Consider the following 13879-nt stretch of genomic DNA (forward strand, 5'->3'; position numbering starts at 1 on the left):
ACACATGTCCACATAACATATTTTCTTTCTTTGTGTGTGAGGAATGTTTCCTGAAAGTTTGGCCGTACCTTATTGTAACACCCTGTATACAGAATGATTCCGTGATGGTGTTACAAACTTTCTAGGATGATGGAGAAGGATAAATACAACAATTTGAGATAAGGTTCCCTGTACCGGAAACGAACGAGTCGAAAGTTGGAAGCGAAAACCGTTCTAATATTCATGACAGTCGAATACATGTTGTAGCGTAAATTTTAGGGTAATCAACTTTCAGAGGTGCTAGTGTGGACCAAAACCAGAAAATATGTCCAGTTAACATCGGCTCTAAAATGCATTCCTGAAGAGCTATGTGCACGTGTTCAATAAAGAAGTGTTTCATAGTAGCGAAGATGAATAGGTGCTCATAGTTCCCCAGGTATGAATTTTAGAGTCAATGTTTGCTGGACTTTTTACCTTGTTTTGGTGCCTACTACCACCTCTCGAAGTTGCCTATCAAACAATCTTACCAAGAACAGTACCAGTTTATGTAGTTGTCAGAGGTATCAGAAAGGTTTTCACTTATAACTATCGACTCTTTCGTTTCCTGTACAGCGACCCTTACCTGAAACTGTTGCATTTATCCTTCTCCATCATCCTAGAAAGTTTGTAACGTCATCACGGAATCATCATGTGTACATACACTACTGGTCATTAAAACTGCTACACCACGAAGACGACGTGCTACAGACGCGAAATTTAACCGACAGGAAGAAGATGCTGTGATATGCAAATGATTAGCTTTTCAGAGCATTCACACAAGGTTGGCGCCGGTGGCGACACCTACAACGTGCTGACATGAGGAAAGTTTCCAACCGATTTCTCATACACAAACAGCAGTTGGCCGGCGTTGCCTGGTGAAACGTTGTGATGCCTCGTGTAAGGAGGAGAAATGCGTACCATCACGTTTTCGACTTTGATAAAGGTCGGATTGTAGTCTATCGCTATTGCGGTTTATTGTATCGCGATATTGTTGCTCGCGTTGGTCGAGATCCAAAGACTGTTAGAAGAGTACGGAATCGGTGGGTTCAGGAGGGCAATACGGAACGCCGTGCTGGATCCCAACGGCCTCGTATCACTAGCAGTCGAGATGACAGGCATCTTATCCGCATGGCTGTAACGGATCGTGCAGCCATGTCTCGATCCCTGTGTCAACAGATGGGGACTTTTGCAAGACAACAACCATCTGCACGAACAGTTCGACGACGTTTGGAGCAACATGGAGTATCAGCTCGAAGACCAAGGCTTCGGTTACCCTTGACGCTGCATCACAGACAGGGGCTCCTGCGATGGTGTACTCAACGACGAACCTGGGTGCACGAATGGCAAAATGTCATTTTTTCGGATGAATCCAGGTTTGGTTTACAGAATCATGATGGTCGCATCCGTGTTTGGCGACATTTCGGTGAACGCACATTGGAAGCTTGTATTCGTCATCGCCATACTGGCGTATCACCCGGCGTGATGGTATGGGGTGCCATTGGTTACACGTCTCGGTCACCTCTTGTTCACATTGAAGGCACTTTGAACAGTGGACGTTACATTTCAGATGTGTTACGATCCGTGGCTCTACCATTCATTCGATCCCTGCGAAACCCTACATTTCAGCAGGATAATGCATGAGCGCATGTTTCAGTTCCTGTACGGGCCTTTCTGGATACAGAAAATGTTCCACGGCTGCCCTGGCCAGCACATATCTCCAGATCTCTCACCAACTGAAAACGTCTGGTCAATGGTGGCCGAGCAACTGGATCATCACAATACTCTAGTCACTACTCCTGATGAACTGTGGTATCGTGTTGAAGCTGCATGGGCAGCTGTACCTGTACACGCCATCCAAGCTCTGTTTGACTCAATGCCCAGGCGTATCAAGGCCGTTATTACGGCCGGAGGTTGTTGTTCTGGGTACTGATTTCTCAGGATCTATGCACCAAAATTGCGTGAAAATGTAATCACATGTCAGTTCTAGTATAATATATTTGTCCAATGAATATCTGTTTATCATCTGCATTTCTTCTTGGTGTAGCAATTTTAATGGCCAGTAGTGTACATACATTTACTGGCGCCGTCGCCTAAAACTTTGATTCTTTGTAACGGTGTTGGATGGCGGTTGGAGACATTGATTCCTCCTAGAAGTGTGTAACATGAATTGTGCTACCGCGTAAAGTCAAGCGCCAGGACGCCAGTCGGGAGCGAAAGAGAAGAGAGGCTGTGAGAAGAAGCCAGCCAATCGCACGCTGACTGATCTCCCTGCCAGGGCCACAACACGACAGCATCGGCCCCTATGCGAAGAAGACATAAGCGCCACGCCCGACTGGCGAAGCAGCTTCAAGATCAGCGAGTTGGATAGCAGCGTCAACGTTAGGCACTTCGATAGCAGTTCAGGAAAGACATTTGTCTGTTAGCGATCAGTAGTCACTGCGAAGACTGGTTATTTCGTATGTCGCCCTTTGCTTGCGACACATCTTCGTAATTGCCGAAGTATTGTATTTGATCAGTTGTGATATAACTCATTAATACGAGTGGTTTGATTGTTTGTCCAGTGAACCGAGTAGGCAGGATTCCTGGACACAATAAATTGTGTTTCAAATAGCTCTGAGCACTATGCGACTTAACTTCTGAGGTCATCAGTCGCCTAAAACTTAGAACTAATTAAACCTAACTAACCTAAGGACACGACACACATCCATGCCCGAGGCAGGATTCCAACCTGTGACCGTAGCGGTCGCTCGGCTCCAGACTGTAGCGCCTACAACCGCACGGCCACTCCGGCCGGCAATAAATTGTGAAACACAACGTATATTATAATGAGTATTGTTCCCATTCCGAACATTAGGGTTGTCACGAAGTGTCTTTAACATTTGTCGATTTCATCCCCTTAAGAATCACACTTTCAATTATTATGAAACCCTGATTTCAGTCACAAATCTTGTGCATACTCTTCTGTTGTGTACATAGTTCTGCATAGTCAGTGCATACACAACTTTCCCACTAGAGCGCGCCCTGCTAAGCACAACAGCGCAGGCGCAGCGCTCGTCCGTCTCTGCACTATGAGATGGCGCTGCCTTAGAGACGGACCAAATTCTGCTTCCGCCGCCAATGAGTTTGCTGCTAACGTAGAACCTTTTCTCCGCGCGGATCACACTCGCGCAGTGATACCTGAACACGTGAGGTATTATAATGAGTATACAGACCTCCAATTAGTGAGTCTGCATTAGTCTGTACCAGTCTGCATTAGTCCGTACCAGTCTGCATTTGTCTGCAGCAGTCTGTACCAGTTTGCATGTCTGTACCAGTCTATAGTCAAGTTTCAGTCTGCACCTAATAAGATTACCATATTCCTGTACATAGCCATGAAGATAAATGAATAGACACTTTGTCAAGTATCAGAGATATGTGAGAATAAGATTAACGTACCAAGATCAAAGGAACTTCAGATTGTCAATTTGAAACAGCATCCAGAATCAAGTTACGTAATGTCTATGTTTTTTATTATTTTAATAAATGTGTGTGAAAATTAATCAAGTTCTGTTTAAAGTTGGTCACCGTCAATCTGCTACTCTAAGCGTGCAAGTGTCATTTCTATCGTCTGACCTAACGGCAGAAGATAAACACGCCACGATAAGACCGCGAGACATATTGCTGACACTCGCCTACTTCGTTAGAGCGACAAGTCAAATAATCTGATGGTGTGTGTACCGAAGGTCTTACAGTACGCACACCACATCTTCATGTATCAAATTTCGTTCACAAACAAATGTCAAGGTGGCGCCATGGGTGCTCGTCGTGATTTCACTGTGTGTCATCGACGAGCATTTCAAGGGCATTGTGCGCATTTGAGCATAGTCAGCTGGAACACAGCGAGAGTCGGAGCTACACTACAGTTGCTTGTGGCGCATTCGCCTGGTCTCATTTGTGAGCCTGTCAAGGCATTCATGCACGATGTGCTCGTTATGGCGTTGCACGGTTAGGATCATGACAACATCGTGGCTACTCATACTGTGCTAAACTGGTGTCACTAACAAGCTTGTCTGGAGTGTGACAATCACTCTGTTTGGTCTGCTGTTGCAACATTAGTGCAAGGCGACACTGCAGCTGCCTGGTGTCATTGACGAGTCTGTCATGAGTGTCACATTCACTCTGCTAGGTCAGCTGTCACGCCAGGGCAAGGCGATGCTATGGCTGCTCACGGCGTGCTCACCTGATGTCATTGACGAGTCTGTCATGAGTGTCACATTCACTCTGCTAGGTCAGCTGTCACCAGGTCAGGGCAAGGCGATGCTGTGGCTGCTCATGACGTGCTCACCAGGTGTCAGTTACGAGCCTGTCAAGGGCGTCATGTTCATTCTGCTCGGTCAGCTGTCACACCGCAGGGCAAGGCGATGCCGCGACTGCTCATGGCGTGCTCACCTGGTGTCGTTGACGAGCCTGTCCAGGGCGTCGCGCACATTGTGCTCAGTCAGCTGACGCACCGTCAGAGTCAGGGCGACGCCGCGGCTGCTCAGGGATGCGGCGTTGTGCGGCTGGTCGCCTAGGACGGGCACCACCAGCATGGGCACCCCTGCCGCAACCGCCTCCTGCAGGCCCAGCATCCCGCCGTGCGTGATGAACGCCACGGTCTTGGGGTGGTCTGCCACAAACACAACATCGCACGCCGTCAGCACTCACTCCTGACACAACGGTGTCGAATGCCTCTAATACGGACAGCAATATTCCAACACCACATTCTAATCCAGGGCTTCACAACATACGTGCTCGCGGAGCAAGCTGTGAGCAGCAAGGCGGGAGCACGGAGCAGCGCGAGCACGCTACCCCCACTACCAGACCAGAGCGGAGAGTGGGGAGAGTCACGTGGGGTACACAAAAGCTGCCGCCAGTCAATGTAAATCCGCGGCCACCTGCAGGGATATCACTCACGAATTATTACTGCGACAAATGAAACAAATAAAGGAGAATGTACACGTGCCACATAATTTTATTAGCTTAGTGTATGCCTCTACCATCTGTAGACACTGAAACTAAAGAATTCCACGACAATCCTATATTTTCAACACTTTCTTCAACACTACTTAAAATATCACCTCCGGTTGTAGTGTTCTTCATGGCTACTACATCGAGGAGCTCCTCCCTCACCTGAAGATCTCTGTTAACACCTCTAATAAATATGGCAAGCTGCGCTGTTCCAGTGATATCAACACTTTCGTCCAGAGCTACAGAATACGCCAAAAAATTTTAACAGATATTTGCAAGCTGGCTCTGGACGTCGTCTGCCATGTCCTGTATGCGACGCATAATGGTCATGTTAGATAATGGCACAATCCGAAACTGTTCAACTTGAGATGGACACAAATGTTCCGCTGCAACTACCGAACATTCTTTTATTAAATCGCCATCAGTTAAGGGGCGCAGGGATTTTGCTAAAAGCAAAGCAATTTTGTAACCCACTCTGAGAGCTGCCTCAGTTGATTTTTCTTCGTCGTCCAGATCTTCTTCGGATAGCTTCCTTTTAAGTTTAATAACTTCCTGTGCACGATCTGGTCAATCACATTTTCCACGTCCGTAGTCTTTCGCGTGGTACGACATATAATGTCGCTGCAAATTAAATTTCGTAAAAGAATTCAGCGTTTTGTGACATACTAAACAATTTGCAACACCATCTTTTTCAGTAAACAGATACAATTCCTCCCAATGGGGGTTGAACTGCGAAAGCATGGATGGGGTTACACAACGGCGACTTCACATGATCCTTAACCAGCGAAGTGACTGTTAAGAGCTGATCGCAGTACTTTAAACGTTACACAGTCGGCGCGAATTCAATAGGCACGCTGCGGCCCTATTCAAACGTGCGCGCGCATTTCCCCTCCCTCCCCCGCCCACCGTACTCCGCGACCTTGCAGCTGCTCGCGAGCACGTCCCTGAGCAGAGGCGAGTACTCGCGCTCAAAACCGGCCAGTTGTTAAGCCCTGTTCTAATCTATAGTAGGTACAGATACCTCTATCGTAATGGACATAGCAAGTAGGAATAAAGACACAGGGTAGTTCAGAGTTTGCGTCACGTACAATTATTTGTCCTTATGTTTTATCACGTGCTGTAATTTTAACACTGCTATTCTCAGCTCAAATTTTACGTTTTCTGTACCATTATATTAACAAAGACCGATCTTAAAATTATTATTAATTATCGAAACGAGGGCTCAAATAAAATATAAAAAATATTTGCGATCGAAGTATGATACAAATTATACAATTTTATGCATATGGATTACTGTACGTGCTTGTGACCATGCCAGATTGCAAAAGGGCTTTCGACAATATCACGAATATTTTTTAAAATATTTTAGTCTTCCGTTCTCTTCATCAGCTGTAGTTTCAGGGTTTCTACTCCAATTTTGAGACAGGTTTTGTTAGTATGGCTCAGAAGAAAATCAATGGCAAATTTTGGGTATTCTGTATTTTGGTTTCTTCAATACGCCTCCGAATTTTTTGTGTGAAATGTCTTAAAGCTTTTTAAATAAAACGTATGTTATTGAAATTCTGCACCTTAATCTATCTTATACATGTCTACACACTTATTTCTCAACAGTGTCACCGTGGTGATGAACGCACGTCTCTCAACGAGAGACTACTCTGTTGATCAGTGTAGAATGCTTGTCATTTCTGATGGAGCCACAACCTCACCTCTGCTTGCACCGCTTCCTCACTGTCAAACTGATGTCCTCGAAGATGTTATTTAAGTTTTGGAAACAGATGAAATTCGGATGGGGCCAAGTCAGGAATTCACGGAGGATAGTCAAAGATCGTGAACCTGAGGCGTCGGATTGTTGCATGTCATAACACTCGTCTGTGCTCTGACATTCTCATGCTGAAGCAGAGGGTACTCCATGTGTAGAGGAATTCTTCGAATTCGAAACTCGATTTCAGCTCACTGTTTCTCACACACCGACAAAATTACGTTACACACCGTCATGTTACACGCTACAATTTTGAGCCCGCTAGCGGCAGAGATTTGTAAATATGTAGACATGAAGAATAAATAAACAGAAATTAATAATGTTTGATTTATTCGAAAAGCATTAAGAATTTTTACGTAGAAAATTCGGGGGCGTTACTATTCAGCAAATCCTCACTCTTCGAAAGAGGAAAATACGACAGCACTGAAATTCTCTCATCTTTTCAACGTGGCTGGTATCAGCATTACCACTGTAATAAGAGTCATACAAACATAAAGGCAGTACCATTGGTATGACGTGTCACACACGTTGCGTATCTTCCTATCCCTTTCACACACTGCACACCTTTCTCTAAGCATCGTCTGATGTATGCCTCTTCTTATTCTTCTTGTTTCACTAAATCTGCCCTCAGGAAGGTATCAGTTGGACGCCCTGCATATCTCTCAGTCCTTAGCATCCTCCTTCATTTGGTTGCAACTTCTTCCTCTCTTGACTTCTCTCAGCATTCCAAACTTTCTGCTTCGACTCCCTCTTTTTCGTTTTTCTTTTCCCTCCATGATTCTCTGTAGCAGACAATTCCTATGTAACATGCGTCCCAGACAATGTATTTTCCTCTTCTATATCATCAAAATGAAACTCCGCTCCTTCCTTCGCTGATCGGTACCTCCTGATTTCTCATTCTATCCATCCATTTCACTTTCTCCATTCTTCTCCATAATCACATTTCAAAACTTTTGAAATACTTTTGTTCTTTTTGTCTGACTGTCCACGTTTCAGTATCGTAAGATACCACACTCCACACAAAATATTTGGTGAATCTCTTCCTCAGTATTATGGGAATGATTCTGTCTGTTAGCAAACCTATCGGGCCCCATAAGCTCTCTTTCTCATAGAGATTCTGCGCCTCACTTCCTCTGTACAGCTTCCACTGGACGTCATCAAGCTCCCCAAGAACTGGAACGACTGAATCTGTTATAATACCATTCAATCTAGTGAGATGTTAATTGTCATGCCTATTTTCAGTCTCATTCCAAACTGTTTACCCAAACTGAAAATATTCTCCACCATTAGCTGGAGATCGTCCTCCGTTTTTTCCAGTAGAGTCACATCATCAGCGTACTTGATGGTTTTTATTCATTCTCCTCCAACAACAAGTCCTTCTGATTTTTCTAAGGCCTTATTAACTAGCTTAACAGCACACATACATTGAAAAGTGCTGTTGACATACAGAAACCCTGTCTCACTCACCTCCCAGTACTTACCACTCCAGTTTCATCCTCTTCTGCTCGAACCACTGCTTTCTGCCCCATATAGAGTTACTTTATTAACCTTCTATCCTTCAAGTCTATACAAGTATCTTTCAGAATCTTCAACAGCATATACCGGTAAATTCTGCCAAACGATTTTTCCCAGCTGACAAAACAAACACATTTTCTCTGTTCACTTTCAAAAACCTTTCTCCCATCATCCTTATACACCGAATTGCATCTCAGGTCCCTCTTCGTTTTCTAAATCCTAACCCCCTCTTCTCCATTATTCTCCTCTAAATTCCTTTCTGTGCTCCTCAGCACTGTTCTGGTCACAGCCTTATTGACATGGCATATAAAACCAATTGTCTTATAATCTTTTCGTTGACTGGCATTGCGTTTCTTTGGTAAAGGAACCATTATGGTCTTAAGGAGATCTTCAGGCCAGATACCTGTGCCACATACACTGATCAGCTAAAACATTATGGCCAGTGCCCACCGCGACGTTGGATGCAGCCTGGTAGCGTATCGGGCACGTGAGGTGGTAACAAAAGTATGTACGCGGAGCAGACACTGACGGGAGATCACCCTAGCGAAGTTATTGGCTGGAAATGGGAAAATCCACTGAGATAAGCTACTTTGACAAAGGGCAGATTATTGTTACGCAGAGCCTGTGAACGAGTATCTCTAAAACGCCGAACCTGGTCGAATGTTCACGTGCTACTGTCGGGAGTATCTACGGGAAGAGGTAGAAAGATGGTGAAGCTACCACTAGTTGCTAAATGGTTGGTTGGACGCCCACGAATCTTCACAGAACATGGGGCTCGCAGGCTTGTCTTCTCTGTAAAGTAGGACAGATGGTGATCTGTGGCATCTCTGCCTAAAGTGCACAATGCTGGTAATGAAATGAAATGTCGTGTGACGAGGTCCTCCCGTCGGGTAGACCGCTCGCCTGGTGCAAGTCTTTCGATTTGACGCCACTTCGGCGACTTGCGCGTCGATGGGGATGAAATGATGATGATTAGTACAACACAACACCCAGTCCCTGAGCGGAGAAAATCTCCGACCCAGCCGGGAAGCGAACCCGGGCCCTTTGGATTGACAGTACGTCGCGCTGACCACTCAGCTACAGCACGGGTTCATCGGGATTCAACCGTAGGTCAATGGAAACGTACCGGCCCTTCGTGCGAATCACATTAATGCTACACTAAGTTGATGGTCGTCTCCACAAAGGCCGTCATCGAGGTGAACGGCGACTCTAAACCCGTAGCGCGGCACAGACGCAGGCTGGTGGGACAATATTATGCTGTGGGAGATATCCTCCTGCGTTTGCATGGGACCTGCGGGAGCTATGGAAGACACTCTGACAGCTGCGAACCACCTGTTTACCTTCATGCTTGATGTCTTCCCCGACGGCTGTGTCATCTTTCAGCAGTATAATTGTCTGTGTCTCCGAGACGGAATCGTACTACAGTCGTTTGAACAGCATTATAGTGAGCTCACGTTGATGCCTCGGCGACCAAATTTGCCTGATGTAGACTATATCGAACTCATCTGCGTCGCTATCGGGCGCTATCATCACCTACTGAAATCAGTGGCCCGTAATTAACGCGAATTCCATGACCTGTTTGTTGACATCTAATACCACATACCTCCACAAACCCACAAACGAACTGTCGGATCCCTGATAGGCAGAGTCAGTCATGTATTTCATTCCAAAAAACGGACAGTGTATGCCATTACCAAATGTGATATGATAATGACTACATGATCCGTAACCAGATTGCTATTTAAGACGGTCGTAATTTAGACTGAAGGATGATTTTCTGTACAATTCAGTGAAGTGTAATGTAAATGGGCGTCCACCATAGACTGAAATTTCTTTGGGCATGCAGATTAAGTATATACACTCCTGGAAATGGAAAAAAGAACACATTGACACCGGTGTGTCAGACCCACCATACTTGCTCCGGACACTGCGAGAGGGCTGTACAAGCAATGATCACACGCACGGCACAGCGGACACACCAGGAACCGCGGTGTTGGCCGTCGAATGGCGCTAGCTGCGCAGCATTTGTGCACCGCCGCCGTCAGTGTCAGCCAGTTTGCCGTGGCATACGGAGCTCCATCGCAGTCTTTAACACTGGTAGCATGCCGCGACAGCGTGGACGTGAACCGTATGTGCAGTTGACGGACTTTGAGCGAGGGCGTATAGTGGGCATGCGGGAGGCCGGGTGGACGTACCGCCGAATTGCTCAACACGTGGGGCGTGAGGTCTCCACAGTACATCGATGTTGTCGCCAGTGGTCGGCGGAAGGTCCACGTGCCCGTCGACCTGGGACCGGACCGCAGCGACGCACGGATGCACGCCAAGACCGTAGGATCCTACGCAGTGCCGTAGGGGACCGCACCGCCACTTCCCAGCAAATTAGGGACACTGTTGCTCCTGGGGTATCGGCGAGGACCATTCGCAACCGTCTCCATGAAGCTGGGCTACGGTCCCGCACACCGTTAGGCCGTCTTCCGCTCACGTCCCAACATCGTGCAGCCCGCCTCCAGTGGTGTCGCGACAGGCGTGAATGGAGGGACGAATGGAGACGTGTCGTCTTCAGCGATGAGAGTCGCTTCTGCCTTGGTGCCAATGATGGTCGTATGCGTGTTTGGCGCCGTGCAGGTGAGCGCCACAATCAGGACTGCATACGACCGAGGCACACAGGGCCAACACCCGGCATCATGGTGTGGGGAGCGATCTCCTACACTGGCCGTACACCACTGGTGATCGTCGAGGGGACACTGAATAGTGCACGGTACATCCAAACCGTCATCGAACCCATCGTTCTACCATTCCTAGACCGGCAAGGGAACTTGCTGTTCCAACAGGACAATGCACGTCCGCATGTATCCCGTGCCACCCAACGTGCTCTAGAAGGTGTAAGTCAACTACCCTGGCCAGCAAGATCTCCGGATCTGTCCCCTTTTGAGCATGTTTGGGACTGGATGAAGCGTCGTCTCACGCGGTCTGCACGTCCAGCACGAACGCTGGTCCAACTGAGGCGCCAGGTGCAAATGGCATGGCAAGCCGTTCCACAGGACTACATCCAGCATCTCTACGATCGTCTCCATGGGAGAACAGCAGCCTGCATTGCTGCGAAAGGTGGATATACACTGTACTAGTGCCGACATTGTGCATGCTCTGTTGCCTGTGTCTATGTGCCTGTGGTTCTGTCAGTGTGATCATGTGATGTATCTGACCCCAGGAATGTGTCAATAAAGTTTCCCCTTCCTGGGACAATGAATTCACGGTGTTCTTATTTCAATTTCCAGGAGTGTAGATCATTCATCTGACTGAAATGACAGAACGATGGTGGCCTTTGGAAAAACAACCGCAATATCAGTAAGATTTGACTTGAATGAGATGATACTGTTGATCCTACGCAACAATAGCATTCGATATATGGAATATGGTCTAGATTCAGATTATATCTCAGAAATTTCTAATTTAATTAATTCGAATTCTTTAAAGTGCTCTTTAACGTTTCCAAATCGCATGTTCTGCTCATTGGTGAGGGCCTACCAGAGAGATGTATCACTCCTGTAAGCGTGGCCACCACCGCCCGCTGCTTGGACATCGATTTTACGAATGATCTTCGTCGTTCGGCGAAAACAAACTGCAGACGTCTCCTCCATATGATCAGGGATGGCTTAGACTCGTTGACATTTTACAGCGTGGGTGATACATGAATGTCAACCGCGCCCCTCTATCCCTCACGTAGCACAAGTATTTCCGGTCCCGAATACCCTCAATCGTCGTATGTTGGTGGCAGTGGGTTCTTTTGCATGTACCAGGATGTTGTTAAGAGTTCAGCATGCCTCCCTTGCCCTCCCATGGCAGCGTGGTGGGGTTGGCTTATTCCACATGTCGGACAGAGTTACTGCACTTTTTGTTACATACCAACTGAAAGTCCGGCGTTGTTGCCCGACGAGCCTCACTGGGCTGCTTTTCCATGAATATGCACCAGTCTTCATGTCAGTCCCAGTCACGTTATCAGATATTCCACCCCTCATTTATCACTTTCCACCCCTTACCGCTTTCACGGATACTCTGGACATGCATTAAAAATGCATCGCCCCCCCCCCCCTACCGACGCATCGAACACATTTTTCTCCCTATCATACGGCGTCGTGTATGGAAAGCGGTGCAGGCTATCTCGACAGCAGAGTCCATTTCGCCTGGTATATCACCGTCAATGATAACAAGGTCAACCAGTTTCGTTTGCACCTCATCCGCCTCGCTGAGAGACCCCTATGTGTTCACTGTGGAGTATACGACACTTACCCCTTCCGACTCTCATGTGGTCCATTGTCTGACGCCTGGAGGCGCGCGCAGCGTCTCTTGGCTTTCCTTCCTCGAGAGACACCTGCTCAAACCGCTTTCCAGACGCTTTTATACTCGGACGTGACTCATTAGCCTGCAACGAAAACTAACAGCTGAGGCGGTGCAAACGATGGACGCTACTTTCGAGAAAGCCTAAACTGCTTTCCACACACGACGCCATATGATGGGGGAAATTTGTGTTCGATGGGACAGGGGGGCCGATGCATCGTGTACAGTGTCTATCCGGAGTATCTGTGCAACTGATAAGGAGGATGTGACTTAACTCCAGAAAGAAATTCCGAAGGTGATAAAAGCGGGGTAGAATGTCTGATAACGTGACTGGGGCTGACATGGTGACTGGCGCGTATTCATGCAAAAGCAGTCCGGTCAGGCTCTTTGGGAAGCGACGCCAGACTTTCAGTTGGGGTGTCCACCACATGGACAAACCCAACCCCACCATGCTCCCGTGGGACAGCAAGGGAGGCATATCATCCCTGTACAGGCAAAGGAACCCGTCGCCATCAACATACTACGATCGAAAGTAATCCGGACCGGAAACACTTTTGCCATGTGAAGGATACGAGAAGCGTGGTTGATATTCATGTATCGCGCACGCTGTACAGTGTTAAGGAGTCTAAACCAGTGGTCAACGAAGCCAACCAGCCCTGATCGTTTGGAGAAGACGTTCAGTGGTCAACGAAGCCAGCCAGCCCTGATCGTTTGGAGAAGACGTTCAGTGGTGAACGAAGCCAGCCAGCCCTGATCGTTTGGAGGAGACGTCCGCTGTGAATTGGATACGCAGCCACAGGCTGCGCTACCGTTTTGGCCCCAACGAGAAACTGGAATTGGGTCACTGGACGTACCTTAATGATCGGCATTGTGCACTTGTTCGCAGGTTTTCAAATTTCTATGGAGCACCTTTCTTGACCCGCCTTCCAGATGGATCGTCCAAGACTCGTGATTCTGATGCTTATTTTGCTGAAATGATGCTCTGAACGAACTACAGATCTACATAAAAATTTCTAGAAGACACATTTGGATGTTCCACCAACGAAAGGTGGAGTTCTGGTACATAAAAAGAAACCCTACATAACTTCTTTCACCACTCCCCTGTGTGTTCTCTTCCCCTACTTTCTTCCTTTCCTACCCACTTTTAGTTCAAAATGTTAAAATGTGTGTGAAATCTTACGGGACTTAATTGCTAAGGTCATCAGTCGCTAAGCTTGCACACTACCACTACGTAACCTACAACCTAACAACCAAACGGCCAAC

General features: G+C 47.1%; 1 protein-coding gene across 1 annotated transcript in view; it reads right to left on the reverse strand.

Annotated features, from left to right (window-relative positions):
* LOC126263566 (UDP-glucosyltransferase 2-like) overlaps window positions 1–13879 on the reverse strand; it is a 65033-nt gene that overhangs the window by 14118 nt on the left and 37036 nt on the right. The window contains exon 5 of the mRNA XM_049960658.1: window positions 4447–4666. Coding sequence (XP_049816615.1) covers window positions 4447–4666 — 220 coding nt within the window. The remainder of the gene's footprint in view (window positions 1–4446; window positions 4667–13879) is intronic.

Source organism: Schistocerca nitens, chromosome 6 (genome assembly GCF_023898315.1).
Source record: "Schistocerca nitens isolate TAMUIC-IGC-003100 chromosome 6, iqSchNite1.1, whole genome shotgun sequence".
Taxonomy (NCBI): Eukaryota; Metazoa; Arthropoda; class Insecta; order Orthoptera; family Acrididae; genus Schistocerca; species Schistocerca nitens.